The sequence below is a fragment of the Arachis hypogaea genome, chromosome 13 (assembly GCF_003086295.3).
Source record: "Arachis hypogaea cultivar Tifrunner chromosome 13, arahy.Tifrunner.gnm2.J5K5, whole genome shotgun sequence".
Classification (NCBI taxonomy): domain Eukaryota; kingdom Viridiplantae; phylum Streptophyta; class Magnoliopsida; order Fabales; family Fabaceae; genus Arachis; species Arachis hypogaea.
This window is the reverse complement of record NC_092048.1, coordinates 22,254,101-22,274,880: the sequence shown is the minus strand read 5'-3', so window position 1 is coordinate 22,274,880 and position 20,780 is coordinate 22,254,101. Positions and strand designations below refer to the sequence as shown.

The 20,780-nt window shown below is 33.6% G+C and overlaps 2 protein-coding genes and 1 long non-coding RNA gene across 4 annotated transcripts; 1 reads left to right on the top strand and 2 right to left on the bottom strand.

The window, feature by feature from the left end:
- Positions 1 to 692: 692 nt before the first annotated feature.
- LOC112737662 (uncharacterized) lies at positions 693 to 2,157 on the bottom strand. 2 transcript variants are annotated; one of them, XR_011869451.1, is made up of 3 exons: positions 1,861 to 2,157; positions 1,368 to 1,504; positions 693 to 929 (listed from the first exon to the last, which is right to left on the bottom strand). It is a non-coding gene; the product is annotated as an uncharacterized lncRNA (long non-coding RNA). The 2 variants fall into 2 exon arrangements; XR_003169046.3 differs by lacking the exon at positions 1,861 to 2,157 and having other exon boundaries at positions 1,368 to 1,520.
- Positions 2,158 to 3,921: 1,764 nt separating this feature from the next.
- LOC112737661 (heavy metal-associated isoprenylated plant protein 3-like) lies at positions 3,922 to 9,865 on the bottom strand. The gene is made up of 5 exons (XM_025787650.3): positions 9,083 to 9,865; positions 6,236 to 8,180; positions 6,004 to 6,145; positions 5,704 to 5,897; positions 3,922 to 4,731 (listed from the first exon to the last, which is right to left on the bottom strand). The coding sequence occupies exons 2-5, from the start codon at positions 6,242 to 6,244 to the stop codon at positions 4,234 to 4,236; spliced, it is 843 nt and encodes a 280-aa protein (XP_025643435.1). The 5' UTR covers positions 6,245 to 8,180; positions 9,083 to 9,865; the 3' UTR covers positions 3,922 to 4,233.
- Positions 9,866 to 12,020: 2,155 nt separating this feature from the next.
- LOC112737659 (aminodeoxychorismate synthase, chloroplastic) lies at positions 12,021 to 19,945 on the top strand. The gene is made up of 14 exons (XM_025787648.3): positions 12,021 to 12,216; positions 12,799 to 13,221; positions 13,565 to 13,696; positions 14,228 to 14,295; positions 14,602 to 14,666; positions 14,826 to 14,892; positions 15,310 to 15,567; positions 15,667 to 15,793; positions 16,040 to 16,365; positions 16,606 to 16,685; positions 16,989 to 17,091; positions 17,903 to 17,985; positions 18,156 to 18,773; positions 19,136 to 19,945. Exons 2-14 carry the CDS (start codon positions 12,888 to 12,890, stop codon positions 19,614 to 19,616), a joined length of 2,742 nt encoding a protein of 913 aa, XP_025643433.1. The 5' UTR covers positions 12,021 to 12,216; positions 12,799 to 12,887; the 3' UTR covers positions 19,617 to 19,945.
- The last annotated feature ends 835 nt before the right edge of the window (positions 19,946 to 20,780 follow it).

Below are 20,780 nucleotides of genomic sequence, written 5' to 3'. Positions count from 1 at the left end.
ATCAAACATTGATTTATTATATAACTTCTTAAATGATTGACGTTGCTTCTCCTTTTTCTTCCAGTAACATTTCAATTCAAAAGAACGATAAAAGTTGAATCTTAATATATTATAATACTTGACTTTGGAAAATAGCAGAAGTTGTTCCTACGGCTTTTTTATTAAAATAAGCAAAAAAAAATTCATTATTTCCTGAAATACGCATGCTTGATAATAATGCCTAGAATACGCAGGTCCATTTCAAGCCAAGCACCCACTAAATGGGTTTGGCCTCCATTTCACTAGAGCCACCCACGAAATGGACCAAAGTTTCTGACACAGCTCCAACTCAAGCCTGGCATAAACGAAATGGCACAAATCCTTGGCGGCGGCTGCGAAATGGGCACCTCAAGCTGGGTGACCGCGAGTTGGACCAATCCAAGACTGGCGGAACATTTTTATGATTCATATATTTACACTAATTGATCCTTAAACCTCAAGACCTTTTTTTTTTTGCCATAATACCTCACAAACTAAAGCTACATTTAAATTTTGCATCTAATAGCTTGAGAATTGCTAATTTATCCTGAAAACCTCAAAGCAGAGACAGCAGCATCACAACAATGTCAAATGCTAGTTATTCTTTTCTTTAAATAAACAAAAAAAAAGTCCTGAAGACTGCATGATGTATAGTTCAATTAATGGACAATTCATGAAATCAATCAAACTAAAATTTAGAAATTATGCTGCTCCTTTGGTATCACAGTTTCAGCAGACATGAAGAAAATCATGGTAATATATTGTTGCAAAGAAAAGCATGTTATCTAACATTACAAATTATGGTATCAACTACATTAAAAGAGTCCTAAAACAAGTTTGTCGAGTGATGATAATGCCTTCCTCACTAAACTGCCCATTCATGCTTAGGTGCTTGAGTTTACAGATTTTTCCTGGCAGAAAGAAACATTAAAATTGATTAGTCCAAATGGAACGACGAAATACACAAGTTAAACTCAATCTCGCTCAGTATGTTTTTCAACCATGGAGATTAAGGTGTGCTTGTATTATCTCCCCCCGCCGCCCAAAAAAAAAAAAAAACAAAAACAAAAACATCCCAACAAAAAAAAAGTTGAACATTTATTTGGATAAATTTTCAAAATAGTAATTTGTTTTCAGCTAAGATGAAACAAAAGCCTTTCATTTCCGAAAATTCATTAAGCTTTCCCAATTATATAAAAGGTCTGAGATGTAAAATATTTTTTTTTCCAAACGCCGAAACAATTAAACAAATGCACCTAATCCTTCAAAAAGAAGTTGTATACAACATTCAATATAGGCCAAACCGCCAAAGAACATAGCAGAGTAACTATGTCAGATCATTTGATTACCTTAATGCAAATATAAATATAATGGACATCGAGATTCCGTCCCAGCGCCTCCTCCACAGAGCTTCCATCATTATTGAGTGGAACAGGTTTGGTTAGCTCCCATATTGGTTCAGATTTCTCTTCCGATGCAAGTTTCTCTGCATATATAGTGACAGCCGTCATTGACACAGGTTTAGTTAATCGTCATTCTCCAAATCTCGATGCACGAGGCTAAAGTTACATTTACATAATCAAATAGTAGCAAATTAGCGATTCATTACATAAAATATAAATAGGATGCCTTTTTAAGGGGAAAACATTTGTTACAAGTTACAACATATCAAGAGTAAGAGAGTAAGTATTTCCTCAGTAATTCACAACGATTGCTTATATGCAGATCAGGTTTAATGCAACTTATAAGTTATTCCCATCGTTGCCTTTTTATTTATCACACTTTTTGGCACTTCCTTGGATTAATGTATCTGGAAATATCATTCAGGAAACTCTAAATTACCAAAGGTAAATGATAAAACTGTGAAATAGGAAAAACTAGAAGCCTAGGAGATGGTCCACTTCGCGTCCGCCAGTCTTGGATTCCGTCCCCAGCTTGAGGTGCCCATTTCGCAGCCGCCGCCAAGGATTTGTGCCATTTTGTTTATGCCAGGCTTGAGTTGGAGCTGTGTCAGAAATTTTGGTCCATTTCGTGAGTGGCTCTAGTGAAATGGAGGCCAAACCCATTTCGTGGGTGCTTGGCTTGAAATGGACCTGCGTATTCTAGGCATTATTATCAAGCATGCGTATTTCAGAAAATAATGAATTTTTTTTGCTTATTTTAATAAAAAAGCCTTGTTCCTACATCGTCGAACTCATGGTCGTATTCATGAAACATATCATGATGAAATTAAAGTCACGATTGATGGGTGCTCTATTTTTCTATAGTTCTGAATTGGTAATGTTAGAATTGTTAAGTAAGATATATGAATAATGAATAATAAAATAATATCTTAAAAATAGATGATAGATTTTTAAAATTAAATAATATATAATAAAAACTAATTAATAAATAAAATAAAATAAAACTATTTAACAATTATTTAAAAATTTAAAAATATATTTTATTACTAAAATCACTTAATAGACTCAATATTTTGAAATTATCCTTTGCCCTCAAAAAAACTCTCTCTCTCTCTCTCACATTCACTTGTACATATCTTCCATGACTTCTTTTTACATTATTATTTCTTAATGACTTTATATATATCTATATAAATAAACTAACTTCTAACTATTATTTGTTAAATTATTTTTATTGTAAATTTTAATTTTTAATTTTTGGAAGGTTAGAATTTAGGTATTAAAATTTATGATTTAGGATAAAAATATAACTTTAAAAAATTGACTAATATTAGTTGAAAATTTGACTCTCTAGTTAAAATAATAGAGGTAATAATGTCTAAAATAGTCCTATCAAATTTCTCTGAGCACAAATTAAAATAGTCTCTACTTTTATAATTGACCAAATAAATTTCTCAAATTTATTTTCATGAATCTCTGTGTATATGTTCTTAATCCAAACTTCTATTATTACAGTGTTGATTTAGACTGTTAAATACTAGCATGGAATTCTAACATTAAAATAATATAGACACCACATAAAATTAATATGATCAAAAAAATAGTATCCTAAATTAATTTATTAGACTCAATTTAATCTCCTCAAAATAAAATTCTAACCTTTAAAATATCAAAATCTTTGTCTTTATTTTTATCTTTTCTCTCCTCTGATTTTGTTCACTGTAAGAGTTCTACTCGTTTTATTTGTTTAGTAACTGAATATTGCAATCTGTAGATATGATAAATCTAGAATTGAATAATAAATTTTTCATTTAATAGTGCAAGCTATGAACTGATATACATGTCATCGTAGTAATAAGTATGAATAGGAGGAATAGGAATGGACATGAATGAGCATGATTCCATGATACGCACACAAAGTATATTAAAATGGATGTGAATTGTTATACTTGGCCATAAAAAGACTTCCAGGTATATATGCATTCCTAATGTGCGTCTTCAATAACATGATTTCTTTTTATCAAAAACATGCAAAAAGGTTCTAGCAACTTCAGACAATGATATTATAGACCATGGCCATCAGGCCATGCAAGTTAAGGGAGATCTAAAATGGTGGATAAATTGCTACTCAATTGCAAATCTAATGCTGACACAGAGAGCATTGAATGAAAAAATTTTGCATATTAAATATTAAGTGTTATTATTTTTAACAGCAACGCACATTAATATATGAGAAAGTCTAAAATCTGGCCAACACTTAACCAGTAAATATACCAATAATGGCTACAAATCACAAAACTTACTGCCCCTAACACTCCTCTTAATATATAAGGAAATTAAGCATTTTTTTCCTTCTTAGATACTGTGTAGCTAAAATATGAGTGGCTCTTTTTCACCCAATTCATCCTTATGTTTTCTGTAAAAAACTTGTTGGCCAGGCCCTTAACACTAGAAGAGGAAAAAATTAAAAAGGAAAAAAAAATCAAAACAAATCAGAAAGTAGCCTAAAAGTATCCCTTTATTATATATTGCAAAAGTAATTTATTTAGGTTCTCTTACACAATATATTAGGACAAAAACTTGGTATCATCATTAATTTTGCAATGCGCATATACTAGAAGTAACAAACTCTCAAATTTATAAACACTGAACACTACTAGCTTAATCACATAGTATACCCTTTTGATATATCAAGGCACATAGTCCTATCTCTATGTTTTAACACAGCTATTTCTAGACGAAAAAAAAAAAAAAACAAATAATCCTTTATGTTTCATCTTCTAATGTGTAAGTCTTGAGCAAAGACAAATCATCACATAATAGAACAAGCATTTGGATTTTCTTCACTGAAGATCTGTGGTGCATGGACTTGTCCCATGTAAAATGACCCATAGTTGCAGTCATAGCCATAACCACCATTATATGGCATCAATGTTGGGGACTCCATTTTGTTCTGCTTCAATTTTCCCTCCCCATCACCATCACCACCACTCTTTTTCTTGTTCTTTCCAACAGCTACAATTCCTTCTTTTTCTTTGCCTTTGTCTTTGTCTTTGTCTTTAGCTTTAGCTTTGTCAGCATCCTTATTGTCCTTCCTAGGAGGGACAACTTCGACCTTCCTCTTGAGTCTGTTGGTCAAGCTCCCCACCAGAGCTTTGGCGTCCATTGTTCCCTTCACAGTCACAGTTTCCTTCTCCTTGTCTATAGCCACGTCATTAACACCTTTGATCTTGAAGATGGTGCTTTGAATCCTCTCAATGCAGCCTTGGCAATGTAATGCCACCTTCAACACCACTGTTGTCACTGGAGCCTATTCCATTTTTTTTATGATAATTAGTCACTAACAAAAATAAATCCAAATAGAATGTGAGTTATGTTAGTACATGAGCAAAAGCACCATCAACATTACTACAATTCTCAAAACTAACAAATTCTAACCATCTACATTTACATAATTCATTTCGTTCAAAATTGAAACTAAATCCATTTACATTTGCCAAAATAAACAAAATTCCGGCTATAATAATACAACAAATGCTCAAGCACCCTTAATAAATTAAAGGGTAAATTATCCTCTCTCATACATGATCACATAATAGGTCAATTCTCTACACTTTTGAGACATGAAATAAGCACTCTTTTACCCAATTTTAACTATATTTAAAGTTTAGAAAAAAAAAAGGAACTTATGGAACACATATTAGGTGTGATATAAGAATGTGCAATTATTTTTCAAGTTTTATACTCCTATGATAATAGAAATGATATTATCTAGAATTTAATTTAAATATGACACTCTAAATTCAAATAAATATGCAAATAAATTTATTTTATTTTATAAACATGTGTATATGACTATATGTAGACCTATTATAAAAGAGGATAATCTACCTTCCTATTTCTACTGTGAACAATTGCCTTATAATAATAATAATTAAATATACATTAAAATTAACTACCAAAATATGTAGTTTAATTTGTATTTCAATGTGCATTTTCTACGTATAACTAATTTTGATGGATAATTTTAGTATATACCTAGTATATTTTAATAATAATAATAATAATAATAATAATAATAATACAAAAATATTATTTGTACACTAAAATTAGTTACTAATGTATTTGTATATAAATTCATGATTTGTTTAATTCATTTTTAATGTGTATTTATATTTCAACATGTATTTCATACTAGTAATTAATTTTAGGACATATCTAATAATATTAATAATAATAATAATAATAATAATAATAATAAATCAATGAATGAAAAAATGACCTCTTTTTCCTTGGGTTTCTTGTTGCTGTCTTTGTTGGTGTTGAAGTTGGTGGCAGAAGAGCTGAGATCGACGTTCTTCTTATTCTTGTTGGTGAGTTTGTCTCTCAATTTGGAAGCGTCAACTAAGAACTTGTCAATGCCGGTTTCTTCCTTCACACTCTCCACCCCGTTAACAACAACGTTCAATTTCAATGCTTTATTCATGGGTTTAGTCAACAAATACAAATTCAAAAATAAATAAAATATTACACAAGATTGTTATCGTTACTGAAAACGCAGAGAAGGAAGTATTCGAAGAACCTTGAAAGCGGCGAAGGCATCGAGTTATTTTGTTAGTGCAACCGTCGCAGTGCATGTCGATGTTGAAGATGAGTGTGGTAGCGGGAGTGGTTTCTTCCTTCTCCTTCTTCTTCTTGTTATCATTGGAAGCATCCTTGTTCTTCTACTTCATGATTATAGTTATCAAGATTAGTGTGACACTAAAGGGGTAGAGAGACAGAGAGATTAAAGAGAGAATGAGTGTTGAACTGACCTCGCCCATTGTAGTTGGTTATTATGATTTGGGAATGCATTCAACAAAATCCTAAATTGTTAAGGGAAGATGAAAGTGGTTACTGAAAATAAACACCACTCTCTCTCCACAACATTCCACGTTTTTTCTTCTCCCTTAATTTTTTACCGGTTTGTTTTAACTTCTCACTCACTCCTTTTTCTCACTCACTCCTTTTTCTAAGTTTAAATAGTGAAGTGCGTATGACAAGTTTAATGAAAAATATTTAATATTAAAATATTATTAAATTAAGTAAGTAACATAGACTTTTTATATTAAATTGAAATATAAGAATAAAGATGTGATTTTATTTTTTAGAAGAATGCAAGAATATATAAAATAAAATAAAAAAACACAATTTAATTATAATAAATACATTATAATATAATTATATAATAAAATTGTGAATAAAATAATTTAATATTAAAATTCCATTAAAAAAAGGTTTATGAATCAACACAAATATTAAAAAATCTAAAATCAAGGTACAACACAATTTGCATTACAATAATAAATTTGATTTTTTATTTTTTTCAAATCATGAAAACTATACATAATCATCTCGTCATTTCCATTATTTTTCAATTTTCACATTTATTTCAAAACTCTTATGTGCCAAACCCATTGTTCTTTTTAATTTCCCCTTTTTAAGAAAAAAAAAGCTTTAATACCAAAAACTGAAATACTGAAAAATAAAGCAAGTAAAAAATGAATAAAAATAAACAATCAGATTCAACCAAATAAAAATTACTATAAAATAAAAATGATTAACTTTTCTTGATCCTCAATATGATGACTACTTGGACATAAGAACATGAGATGAATTTTCATCAATTTTTTTTCCAAAAACAATGCATAGATATTCTCATATATCAAGACATCACCAGTGATTTCTAGCAATGAAAATGGTTAAGTCAAAACTTGGGAAAACAAACTTAATATGATATAAACCAAATTGAATCATACGAGAAGAAAGGTGAAAAATATTCTATTCATAATGCAACACTATCCAATTTTTGTATGCTCTCATCTTATGTCAATCGAAACTAATAAGGTCTGTTTTTCTGAAATTAACTTCCTATTATCAGTTTTTATTTTTTCTTCATTGACAAAAATAGTCTAAAACCATGATATTGGATTCGAAGCACTTACTAAAAGAGGAAAAGATACTAAAAGAGGAAAAGATACGCACATAGTGGAATTTCACAAACTGATGTGTGCATAACAGCTTTCATTCAAAAGAGCCACAGGATACCAAAATATTATAAAAGATTGACATGAGTACCATTTGAGAAGGAAGGTGAGAATGAAATTTGAGTTTGTAATTTATATAAGAACATATAAATCACGTTTCCAACTACCATACTCCATAAAGAAAAGACTTCAACCATAACATGCTTATAGATTGCCCAATGTCCACAACAAATAATCGTTTCATTTGTGTCTACTACAGCAAGAAAAGTAAATTGAAAATTAGCCTAAATAAATTAGCAACTAAAAATATAAATTAATAGCTAACAATAACCAAGGATATGTTTCTTCCGGACAGTGTTAACCTTCCACTCTTAGGGTGTGTGGTGCTTCAACCATAAAGTACCAGGATATGTCATATTCACCTTCAAGCATTAGAATTGGAAGTGTTCTCTATAATTCCCTTCCCATCAAAAAAGCATAAAAAAAAAAAAAGACTTGTTGAGAGGATCTCCTTTCCCAGATATTGCCTTGATAACCTCCTGTGATTGAAATTAGTCTGTTAGAGATATTATAGAAACCTAAAAGAAACATGGTTGAATAAAATACCTGTCCAAGGATTCCCCCGATAATAGCACAAACTGGTAAAAAAGTCTAGAGGCTGAGCCCAAATGAACATCACAGAAATTGAAGGAAGTCACATTAGTAGCTACAGAAGAGTCTGAGAAGTGTAAATCTGCGAGAGGTTATAAAGTCATTGACTGTTCAAGTTGTATTCTGTTAATAGTTTTCTCCCTATTTTATATTCTATTATAACAATATTAATTCAAAATAAGACCCACGCAATGTAGTAAAGTTAACATAAATATGGAATTTTCAAAGTTTGCTAGGATACAAATTGCCCTAAAGCTAAGTTCCTTCGCCTAAGAGGAAGGAGAACCTGGCACCCTCTAAAGTTATATTAAACATGAAATCAACTCCCAGCAAAATCGCTCTTATACTTGATAGAGGTTAGTAGTGCCATGTACTAATTAGAAATTCTAATTTCTCTCGTGGCCCTAATTCTAGGGACTCTAATTCTATCTATCTCTTGATAGAATATCATATCAAGTAGTAATTTTATTGAACACCATGCTGACGATGATCACCACGTCCCATAGTGGTTCGGATTCAAGCCACACTCTTTGGTATGATGATCTTCCAATGTTCGAAGGTGAGAATGGCTATTGGTAAATTCTTTGTGTTTGGAAGCTGTGGAATGCCAAAGGAACATCTGAAGCTCAACGTTTTCAAAAGTTCATCGGGACAGTGATCGATCGCGATCTAACATGGTTCCAACACTGGCGGCAGCGCAATCCAGTAGCAGATTGGTGTTCCTGCATCGATTCCAACTAGATTTCCAACTAGTATCACCAGAAATTGCTCAAAACAACATTTCAGATTGAAAAATTGATTTAGAAGAAGTAATGTCCAAATTCAGATATCAACCACACAACAATTCAACAACAGCAGGACATAGATTTGAAAACTCATTTCCAAAGATTTCAACCACAACAGATCCAGCATTTCTAGAGGCAAATGATTATAGTGCAATTCCAAAACTTACAAATAAGAACGATGAAGAAATTACAAACAAACCTGGTGGTAGCGATACTGTGTGGACCGAAGGAGATCGATAGTGGTTCGAATCTGCGATGGTGCACAGAAGAGATTTGAGGACAAATCACAATGAAGGAAGGGAGGACGAACAACAGTTTCCATCACCGAAGCCGCCGGATCCGTGGACGCCCATCACGGATGACGAAGATAAGCAAAACGGCAGAGTTTCCATCGGCGCAAGGACGACACCTCTGTGACAGGGAGGGACGAATACGACCGAGATCTGAGGCAATTCGACGACGACAACAAAGCCAGGAGCCGCGGCGAGGGAGTCGAGGACAACTTTGCCGTGAAGGGGAGATAGAGAACGTCCGATGGAGTGGCAATGGTGGCGAAGGCAAGGACGGCGAAGGTGCGGATGCCATCACCAAAGCCACCGCATATTAACTCGCACATGGCGGTTGGGGGCGAAACAGCAGCGAGAAAGACCACACCTATAGCGAAGCCTCGCGAGACAAATGGCGTGGCGAAAGGAAGCCGTGATTGGTTCCTGGTTGTTATGAGGGTCTCTCTTTGGTCTGAGAATAAGTTGAACACGACCCCTGTTGGACGATCGGAGACGGATGACGGATTGTGATCGGTGGCAGCGAGTCAAATCCTCATCTTCTAATCCTTGTGCAAAAGCTTCGGATGACTGCTGTTCTAGAGTTGGGCTTTCCTTGGATGTGGAACTCAATTATAAGAAGACAAAAATTATATTGGATTCTCTAATGAATTTCATTTTAAACAATGGAATTCTGAATGTCAATTTTTAATATTTATGGAGTTTTTTTTTCCTACCTATTTTTTACTTTTAATAATACAGGTGAAGTCGAATTTACGTGAAGTTGATATTGAGAATCGTTAGATAATTTGATTGATTTGACTAAATTTTCATCCAACGACTCTTAAGTATATGTTTTTCAGAAGGCATTAGCAAGTAGGAGTGTAATCGGTTCGGTTCGATTTGGTTCGATTTTGGACCGAAAACCAACCAAACCGATCTGATCGGTTCTATAATGATATTAATCATTCGGTTGGCTGCTGTTTGAACAACCGAATCGAATTGAACCAAACCAACAGCAATTTAGTTCGATTAGTTTTTTCGGTTTTTAATTTGATTAGCAAGAAGTATATTAACAATAGCAACAAATAATATAAGATTATTATGAGCATACATTGAGCTTACAGTGAGTAAAAAAGTTAATAAGTACTCATCAATAGTTAAATATAACATTAAATATTGGATAACATTGTTCTCAATGTTCTAATATCATATATATTAAATATCAGTGAATATATTTGGACGGAAAGAATGGCTGAAGCAGATCATTAAGATTTTCTGTTTTAGAATCAATATTAGTTTTGTTGATTAGGATTTGGACGGAAAAAGAATATGTTAATTAATGATGTATATTGCTCCCTAATTGGGTCATCAAAATGGCAAAATCCATGCCTTTAGTCATAGTAGGGGCAGCTACGCTGACCGGACACTCCTTTGAAAATCCTTCCTTCCTAAATTTCTGAACGTCGATTAAGCACTTTTTCAACTTGTGGTGACAATCCACATAAATCATTCCTGTATTAAAACAAGAACACCATATTTAGTTAGTTACATTGTTAATGATGCAGAAACAATCTTCTGTAAATAAGTTTACTATGCTGATAGTTATGGGATATGGCGATGCAGCAGAAATAGTTTCCATATCCATAATAAACACAACGCCACATATCTCTCTATCTAAACACTTAGTCAGAGGTTTGCATATGAGGTTAAAGGGAAAACTTGTAAAAACAAGCATTTCTGAACCAATATTTCGGTTCGGTTTGGTTTGGTTCGGTTTTTATTGAGCCAACCGAAAATCGAATCGAACCGATCGATTTAATTAAAAAAATCAATTTTTTTTCGATTTTCTCTTTGGTTGTTATAAATTTTGGTTCGGTTTTACAATAAATTTCGGTCCGATTCGATAACTTACACCTCTATTAGCAAGGATGGAATTATTAATCTAATTTGACATGAAGATACTATTTCAGTATTTCTTTAAAAGTTTAATTTAATAAAAAAAAGGATGATTATATTTTTAATATTTTTTATTAAACAATTTTTTTGAGATTTATATGAATTGTGTATAGAGTTTTTTTATCTGTTCAACATCTTACTATAGTTTTGTCATTTTTTGTTTTTAATATTAAAATAGCAATGGTATTTTTTTGAAATGTGAACCGTTAGAATGTTATTATCAAATGTAAAACCGTTTAATTAGAGAAGTAGAAATCGAACCGTCTGATTTATTAGAAATACAGAAATTAGACTATCCGATTTATATAGGTATAGAAATTAGACCGTCTAATTTGTAAGAGAAACACAAATCAGACCGTCCGATTTGTGTTAAAAAATTAAAATATTTGAGATATAAAAATCGAACGGTCTAATTTGTGTACCTCTCACAGTTTTAAAAAACACAAAAAAATACTATGTTAAGGTATTTCACTCGTATCACTCTCATATCTAAAATTTTTAGTCTAATTTGACTAAAATTTTTATATATAAATAATTTTAATGTGAAATACAAAAATATTTTATTATTTTAGTATTCTACATAGTTGTAATAATAGCACAAAATATCATTGACATTTTTGTAATAAAAAAATTTTAAATTATAAAAAAATAAAATATTACTAACGTTTTGTAATAAAAAGTATTATTTTAATTTAAAAAAACACAAAATATCACTCACCTTTTATAAATAGTCATAGTAACTTTCAACGCACACAGTTTTTTTTTTTTTTTTTTGTGACTGTTCAACACACAGTTTAATTCATAATAAAAGATTTCACCCCTAATCATACAATATTAAAAAGAAAAAGTTCACCGTATAACATCAACTTTCTTTTTTAATTGGTACTTCTGTCGGCGCAAAATTCTTGCGTGAAAATGGTTGTTTTTCCATGTAAGAATGCTATGGTGAAAAAAAAAAAAATGAGTGCATTGTCGCAATATATATAATAAACTAAATAAAGTGAGCTGATTTATTGTTCGGCATCTATCTGCACCACCCGCTCCGAATCCTCACCGCCTTCCTCACCATTCGCCACCATCTCTTTCAGCCATGCTTCTTCCATAAACTTCGGTATTTATTTCCTTCTCCTCCTTTTTTTTTGTTGGCACCCACACTTTCCCTTCTTTCATCTCTCTGTATGCTTATTGTTTCTAATTCCAATTTGTTACTTTCAGCTTCTTCTTGTTCTGTTTCTTTTCATCTTTTTTTCTCCTACGTGATCTGGGTTATTGATATTTGCATCCTTTTGTGATCTCTTGAATCTACAACTTCTATTACAATCCAAAAAAGCAGCGAAAAAAAGATGTGTATGTGTTAGTTATCAACACCTACATATGTGTCTCTGTTTCATTGTTCTTCATTTTTCATGTTGAGCTGCATTCTAGGCTGTTTCCAAAATCACCTTTTTAACCCCATTCAAACTTGAATTTGTTTCTGCTTATGTTCACTTTGTTTACATGCTCACATGTTCTATTAGTTGATATGATGTAATAAAAGCTGGTTTTTGCATATAATTTCTTGGTAAACTGACTGGTGTACGGTGACATGAGCTTAGCACTTAATTTATGACATTTTCTGAGTTTAGAAGGCATAAAAAATAGAGCACAGCTTAGATCATAGACTGAGAATTTTGCATGCATATTTCATCTGCAGAAGGTGGTGTTGGCAGTGGTGTGGAGGCTGCAGCTTCTTGCTCGAATCCAATTTAGTTCTTCAGAGTTTGGACAATTTCTCTATGAAAAATGAACCTTGCTCTGCGGTTGCTGCCTTCAGAGCTCACTTGTCCAACAAGTGAAGACATTCAATATGCAAATGTGAACTTTCTTTTGTCCAAACCATCAGTGAGGGTCGCTTGTTTCATTAAGAAAGATGATGTGCAGCCATTGAATTGTGATAGAAAGAATGTGACTATATCTTGCCAATTGATGCATAGTCACTTAGAGTCATCTAAAAGAAAGAAAAGGCTACAAGTGCCTTTGCCTTTACAGAAGCTGGATTTTGTGAGAACATTGTTGATTGATAACTATGACAGTTACACATATAATATATATCAGGAGTTATCTGTTGTTAATGGAGGTATGTCATTTTTATCTTCTCATTTGAAGGTGGATGTGATTTAAAGTTGAAGACCTGCAGAATAGTAGTGCTGTAATGGTCAATCATTAGATTCTCTCCTTAGAATTGCTGTTTTATATAGATTCAAATATATATCAGCAGTGAATAATTACCTTCCCACTTGTTTGGAAATTAATTATCTTGTAATTAAGAATCAAAATGACACTATATTCCAAAGATATTAAAAATCTGTTCTGAACATTCTAAAATACCATGCATAATACTTTGTGCTTGAAAGGATTAAAAAGTTTATGCAAGGAGTTGAATTCCCTAAACAGTTGGTTTTGTTTTTTCATTTTGCCAGTCCCTCCTGTGGTGATCCAAAATGATGATTGGACATGGGAAGAACTTAGCCATTACTTGTATGAAGAAAATGCATTTGATAACATTGTAATATCACCTGGACCTGGTTCTCCAGCATGCCCACAAGATATAGGTGAGAACATGGATGCCTTTGTGGAGTTTTCATTATGCATTTATTTACTGCTCTAGAAGATGCAACAGAAAAATAAGTTTCTAAACTTGTGGATTGATGGTCTCCGGGCATGATTTTGGCATCTTAGACGAGTATTTGTCATATTGTCATTGGATGCTACTTCAATTTTCCCCACCGATACACTTTTGACTCTTATTTCTTAGGGGGTTGTTTGTGAGTTGGGGTTTTGGAGGGAAAGAGAGGGAAAGAAAACATTTATGGTGTCATATTATGAATTTTTTATGCTACAAACCCTTCTTTCTCTTCCCCTTCCCTCCAAAGTCCCACATCGTAGATTCATCTCCTCCTTTTTCTAACCATATAAGTGAAATATCCTCAAAAGAATGGATTGCCGGTATAACTATGCCGTTTGATATAATTTTCTTAATGTAATCTTAAAATTTTAGTGTACGATGTGTGTTGATCTTTGTGTTATGGGCTGTGGAGATTCTTTATTCTAATACTTTTTGGAAATGATTCTGTATGCTTCAGGTATTTGTCTTCAACTACTGCATAAATGCTGGGATATACCTGTTTTGGGTGTTTGCCTCGGACACCAGGTATTTTCTCCTTATTTATGCTTTGTTTTTGCCCTTTTTTCCTATATAATGGTCTATTGTTTGATTATATGGTAAAGGAATCCTTGTCCAAAGATAATTGATATTGGCTATGAAGTTATCACCAATTTCTCTTGTAATCTTGGTGTGTTTTCACATCTTACCTGCTGCTATGTAGTATCTTAAAGTTAATACTTTTGTTACTCATCTTTTTGGTTCATGATATCAGGTTTCATCCTTCGCCTTTTGATACTGTAGCTCATGTTATGTTATTTTGATGATGTATTTGCTTAATGTATGATTTGGTAGGCATTGGGATATGTCCATGGAGCTCACATTGTCCATGCGCCTGAACCAATCCATGGGCGTTTGAGGTATGACCCAAAAATTTAGAAACTTGTATGCTGGTTTTTCAGTAATTATTATGTACTTATTATCATCAGGAAGAAGATTTAACCTAAATTAAAATGTCATTTAAAGGTATCATATTTATTCCTTACTTTGTTTGTATTTTCTCTCTTTCTACCATGAAGTGAAGTTGAGCATAGCGGCTGCGAGCTTTTTCATGGCATACCATCTGGCAGGAATTCAGGTTTCAAGGTTTGTTTTCCACTATAGTCTAAAGATTATTAATTTGAATCCTCAAACATTTTAAAGAATTCAAATATTCACGTAGTATTCAATCCTGAAGTTATCATATTCCTAATTGAGACATAAAAGTTCTTCAATATTAACCAAAGATTGTTGCATTCAGCAATTCTAGAACATTTCACAAACTAAATGTCACTTGTTGTAGATCATTATAATAATTTGGATTTCAGGGTGAAAAAATGGCTGTGCAATTATATAATTTGTTGATAACATCAGAATATTACATCTGGTGCACCATGATGGGGATTGGATGTAAACTGGTCCCTTGCAATTTATGGTCAATTTGTTTTATTTATGTGAAAAGTTGAAAAAGAGCTATCTGATCTACCATCAGCAGTCGTAATCATTGTTTATCCTATATTTCAGGTGGTTCGATATCATTCATTGGTTATAGATTCTGAATCACTTCCTGAAGTGCTCATTCCGATAGCTTGGACGTCTTCCTCAAACACACTTCCATTTGTTGGGGCCAAGGATCATAACGTCTCCAATGCTCTTGGAACACAGACAGAACAAAATGTCTTCGTTGATTCTTGTTCACCTAAAGCAGGAAATGGAACACCAAGAAGTTCAAGAGTTCTTATGGGGATCAAGCATTGTACAAGACCGCACTATGGTGTGCAGGTGTTATATACAGACATTGTTTAATTATAATCGTTCTTTGTTTTTATTGGTTTAATCTTTTCTGTGAACTACGTTCAACTCAACACTTTTGACCTTCAGTTTCATCCAGAGAGTGTTGCAACATGCCATGGAAGTCAAATATTCAAGAATTTCAGAGATATTACAAATGAGTATTGGCTGAGATACAAGTCATCACAAAGCATAGAAAAGCGTGCTCATTCTTATGGTAAAATGAAGAACTTTTTGTATGTAAATGCAAATTCATTGTGTCATGTGTGCTTATCAAATTATTTTTGTATGGCCACCCTTCTTGCGCAGTGTGGTATAAATATTAAACAGTATGGCGGTTGTACCAAAGTGATTAAAATACTTTTAACACTGTTTACATGTTCCATGTTTTTACTATTATTTTTAGACATCCAAATTACCATTGAGTTCCTTGCAATTTACTTGAGCAGTAAACTTTCTTTAGCACACATGCAGGTTTCAAGTGCTAGTAGACATTATGGAGATTTGCATAGAAGTATTAGTTCGGAGACCAGTACAGTTGATCAGCTAAATAAGGTAGTTAATGGTCATCGACATATGGTAGATGATAATGCTGAGAAGACTCGTTTAGAAAAGTGCAACGTTGCAAATGGTCATCATGCAAGAACTGATCGAAAATGTTTGAAGTTGAAATGGAGGAAATGCACTCACCTGGCTAGTCAAGTTGGTGGTGCGAAAGGTATATTTTGTGGGTTGTTCGGACATGAAACTGAAAACACTTTCTGGTTGGATAGTTCTTCCACAGAGAAGGTATTTTTTGTATGAATTCATGGCTTTTCTTTCCCCTCCTTTTCTTTTTAGTGTTTTTGGATAAGCGAAAGAAAACTCTTATTTTAATCATCTTCCACAGGGTATATCTTTTGTCACTTGGATCATCAAACTGTAATTTTTGTCAACTTGCATCTCATCATCTGTGCTAATGTATATGCCACATCTTCCATCACAACTTAACTGTTCTATATTTAACATTATTCTTGCCATCCTAATTAGGGAAGAGCACGCTTCTCATTCATGGGAGGAAAAGGTGGATCACTTTGGAAGCATTTGACTTTCAGATTATCTGATCAAAGGTTTGAAATTGATCCTATTTACTGTTGGATTACTTTATAATTATCTTTTCCCCTTTCATCTATTCTCTTCCATATTATAGATTATTTTTCTCTATCATCATCATCGTTAATATAAATGTTATTTTCAACATTGGTGAATGTTCTAGTGTGCTTGTGTTTTAGTTTATGCATCATGCATTGTCCTAGTTATCTGCATTGATGCATTGACATGAAAAAACCTTTCTATTTACCATTACAATGGTCATACCTTTGAGTCTACGGTATATTCTTAGATAAATAATGTATATTTCATTATTTTTCCAGTGATCGGTGTTCGAAAGGTGGTGGCTACTTGTCAATGGAAAATTGTCAAGGTTCCACTGAAACAAGATTTTTGGAAGAAGGTTTTTTCGATTTTTTGAACAAGGTTTGTAATTTTACCTTGTACCTTGGAACCGATAAGCTTCTTTATTGTACCTTGGAGATATAGGGCTATGCCTAATCCTTTTCTATTTGCTTAAGGTTGCTGGGAAATGGATTCTAGACATGGGATCAGTGTCTTTATTAGGAATACTATCCTTATCATCTCCATTTACCATAATTAAGTTGAATCTAAGCAGAAGGTAAAAATGGGTCCACACGCCTATGTTTCAATGCCAAAAATTCTACCCAGAAGGAGAGTGCTAGAGGGTAGAGATATAAAATCACAATTGGCTCAATGGCTCCTGCCTAACAACTTAAGATTTCAAGATAGTTGGTCCTTGACACTTGTCATGTTTAGTTTCTATGGTTTGGTTTTTGGACGATATTTTGCCTTTCCTTTGCTATGTTGTCCCCTTTTTCTCCAATGAAATTTCTTTTTCCCGAGAGAATGTGTATATCCTAATTAATAAACAAGAAATATGTAGATATGACATATATAATAAAGATCCTTAATGTGCATGATTGTCATTTAGACCAATAAAATGCCATATATGGCCTTGAATTTCGCTCTTCTGATTAGAAATGAAGAAAAGGGGTATTTAGGATGCAGGATAAAGTAAACTGAGAAGAGACATTAAAAAAGTGTAAATTTTCTTTAAACAGCCTTCATTTGTGTACTTTGTATTTTTCTTTGTACAAACTTGTATCTTCCGAATATTAACAGGTCTATATTCATTTATCTAATTATCATAACTAAATATCCGATATGTTCTTTTTTCTTCCCATGTAAATAAATTGCCTTCTTCATTTGGCAGGAGCTTCAATCATATCACTATGATGAAAAAGATTACGAAGGTCTGCCATTTGACTTTCATGGTGGATATGTTGGTTACATCGGGTAGGTGGTAAACTCAAAGCTATTGTATGTCTACACTGAGTAACCTGAATGCTTAGTTCAAGCAATTACATTTTTTTTTTTCTTCCAGTTGTGCCTTTCTAGTTGTGATCTCTTTATTTTCTGCACGCGATCTCCTTTTCTTTCTCACCTGTTAATATCCTCTGTTGCAGGTACAACCTCAAAAGTGAATGTTGTGTCACATCTAACCGTAACAAGTCCAAAACTCCAGACGCTTGTTTTTTCTTTGCCGATAACTTTATAGCTATTGACCACAAAAATGACAATGTTTATATATTGGCTATACATGAAGAAAGCTCAAGCATGACACAATGGTTGGATGATGCTGAGGAGAAGCTTCTGAACTTATATGGTTCTGAGATAATGGGGTCAGAAAAGCAGTATCCACATCCTCTAACTTGTTCCTCACAAAAGGTCGGTTTTGCAGCTGAAAAATCTAGAGAGCAGTACATTAAGGATGTAAAGAAGTGCCTGGAATACATTAAAGATGGAGAAAGCTATGAGTTGTGCCTCACAAATCAGATGAGGAAACCGATCGAGAATTTAGACTCTCTTGGACTTTATCTTCATTTGAGAGAAAGGAATCCAGCACCTTATGCTGCATGGCTTAATTTTCCGAAGGAAGACTTGTGTATTTGCTGCTCTTCCCCTGAAAGGTTCTTGCAGTTGGATAGAAATGATATACTAGAAGCTAAGCCCATTAAGGGTACAATAGCTCGTGGTGCTACCGCCGAGGAAGATGAGCGACTCAAATTGAAATTGCAACTCAGGTGATCCACTTTTCTCTGGGTACTATATAGGTCTTTTCATCATCATATCCTGAAATATTGCTACTGCAGTTTAAACTTTGGTTACTCGCTTTCTCGAAAGTTGTTTTGTCATGTGATATATTGATTCTCGGAGTTTATCTGATGCTTCTGTGATTTGAAAAATTATCAAGACTCTTTGAAATGTGTGATGACCTATGCTTGGTTGCAAATGAAGTTGTGTATGTAGTTCAGAATATTTTATCTATAGACTTGTGCTGTCCAAGAAAAACTTTTAAATTAACAGAATCCGAAATTTTAACATGCTGGTAGTTTAAGATGAAGATGGGTGAATATGTTATGAACTAACTGGCTTGCTCTTTCAGTGAAAAGGATCAAGCTGAAAATCTGATGATTGTAGACCTTCTAAGGAATGATCTCGGTCGGGTCTGTGATCCAGGATCTGTACATGTGCCACGTCTCATGGATGTGGAGTCATATGCAACTGTTCACACAATGGTGAGCACGATTCGTGGGAAGAAGAGGTCTGACGCCAGTGCAGTAGATTGCGTAAAAGCTGCATTCCCAGGTGGTTCGATGACCGGTGCTCCAAAGCTGAGATCGATGGAACTTCTTGATTCCATTGAAAGTTGTTCTCGAGGTATATACTCCGGTTGTATCGGATTTTTTTCGTACAACCAGACATTTGATCTTAATATTGTCATAAGAACGGTGATTATACATGATGGTGAAGCTTCAATAGGAGCTGGAGGTGCCATTGTTTCTTTGTCGAACCCCGAAGACGAATACAAAGAGATGATCTTGAAAACAAAAGCCCCAGCAAAGGCTGTGCTAGATTTTGAATAGTTTTGAGAAGTCACACGATAACTTCCCCCATCAAACTTCAATCAAAGCATTTATTTCATATCATCCCACTAATTATTTAATCTTTACATAGAAGGAATATTAAAGAATATATTGGTATAGGTACTTGATTCAATTGTTTTGGGGTTAGAATTCAATTGGTTTTCTTTTCAATCTGAAGTGTGTCTTATTATTCTGTTGTAGCAATGACTGCATTGTACTATAGGTTTCTGTATACTATAATTTCCCCAGTTTCTTGTATACATGAATTTCCTTGCAGTTTGGTGACAATTTTATTCATATACTAATATAATATACTCGTGTTTGCCTCACGCTGTTTCTGCTATTATGTTGCTGCTACATGAAGAATAATAAAATCATTTACTGTTAGAAAGATGTTTATTTGGAATGAGTGGTTTATTTTGTTGCTTGGAAGCACAGAACAGAAGTTTTGTGAAAAGCCTTAATTTTGCATTAATTCATGAATCGTTGTAAGCTCATAAGATTTAGTTTTTTTTTTTTTCTTTTTTAAATGAAACTCCAACCGCTGCAACAATTTATAACCAGCATGTAATATCAATATTCAGCCATGGTCATTGCTTAGATCACAACAGTTCTTTCCTTGAGTTGGCATATGAAAAAACTAGGGGTGGCTGTTGCGGGTAGGTTGAGTGCGGAGCAGGTTTGAGCGCAGGTCAAGTAAGGTGCGGGTTGAGTTTTATATTAGCAGCTAATTAAGATTGGGTTGTAGCAATGTGTCACATTAACAAATTTTAATACTGTTACGGTGGGTAACCGGAGATTAATGGGCTGGACGGTATTGGTTGGCCCAAACGTATGGGAGAGGAGGCCTGTAGGTGGATTAACGATCCACGGGCTCCGTCCGACCTGCTCGTGAGAGGTGAGGGGGGGTGTTACCTGCAAAGATACTCCGATGCCAAAGTCAGCAAAGGGAGCAAAACAGGTCTAGAGAGTATTGAGACTTAGAGATACCTGAGAGATGTCAGTGTACTTATAGTGGTGAACCAATAACCACCGTTGAAGTAGTGCCACTTTTTTAGGGTGTTAACCATCCCTTTATCTTGGGGAGGTTAAGATATGGCTCCTAGAAGTGGTTAGAGAGATTCTAGGGGTAGTTACTCATTCAAACGAGTGTTTATCTGCCAG

Excerpts from the sequence above, each read along its gene's own strand:
- LOC112737661 (XM_025787650.3), bottom strand. Across the intron at positions 5,898-6,003 it reads ATGCCTTCGCCGCTTTCAAG|CATTGAAATTGAACGTTGTT; the intron begins GTTCTTCGAATA and ends CCATGAATAAAG. Across the intron at positions 4,732-5,703 it reads AGAAACCCAAGGAAAAAGAG|GCTCCAGTGACAACAGTGGT; the intron begins GTCATTTTTTCA and ends AAAATGGAATAG.
- LOC112737659 (XM_025787648.3), top strand. The coding sequence starts at position 12,888 with ATGAACCTTGCTCTGCGGTTGCTGCCTTCAGAGCTCACTTGTCCAACA. Across the intron at positions 15,794-16,039 it reads AAAGCGTGCTCATTCTTATG|CACACATGCAGGTTTCAAGT; the intron begins GTAAAATGAAGA and ends AACTTTCTTTAG. Across the intron at positions 17,986-18,155 it reads GGATATGTTGGTTACATCGG|GTACAACCTCAAAAGTGAAT; the intron begins GTAGGTGGTAAA and ends CCTCTGTTGCAG.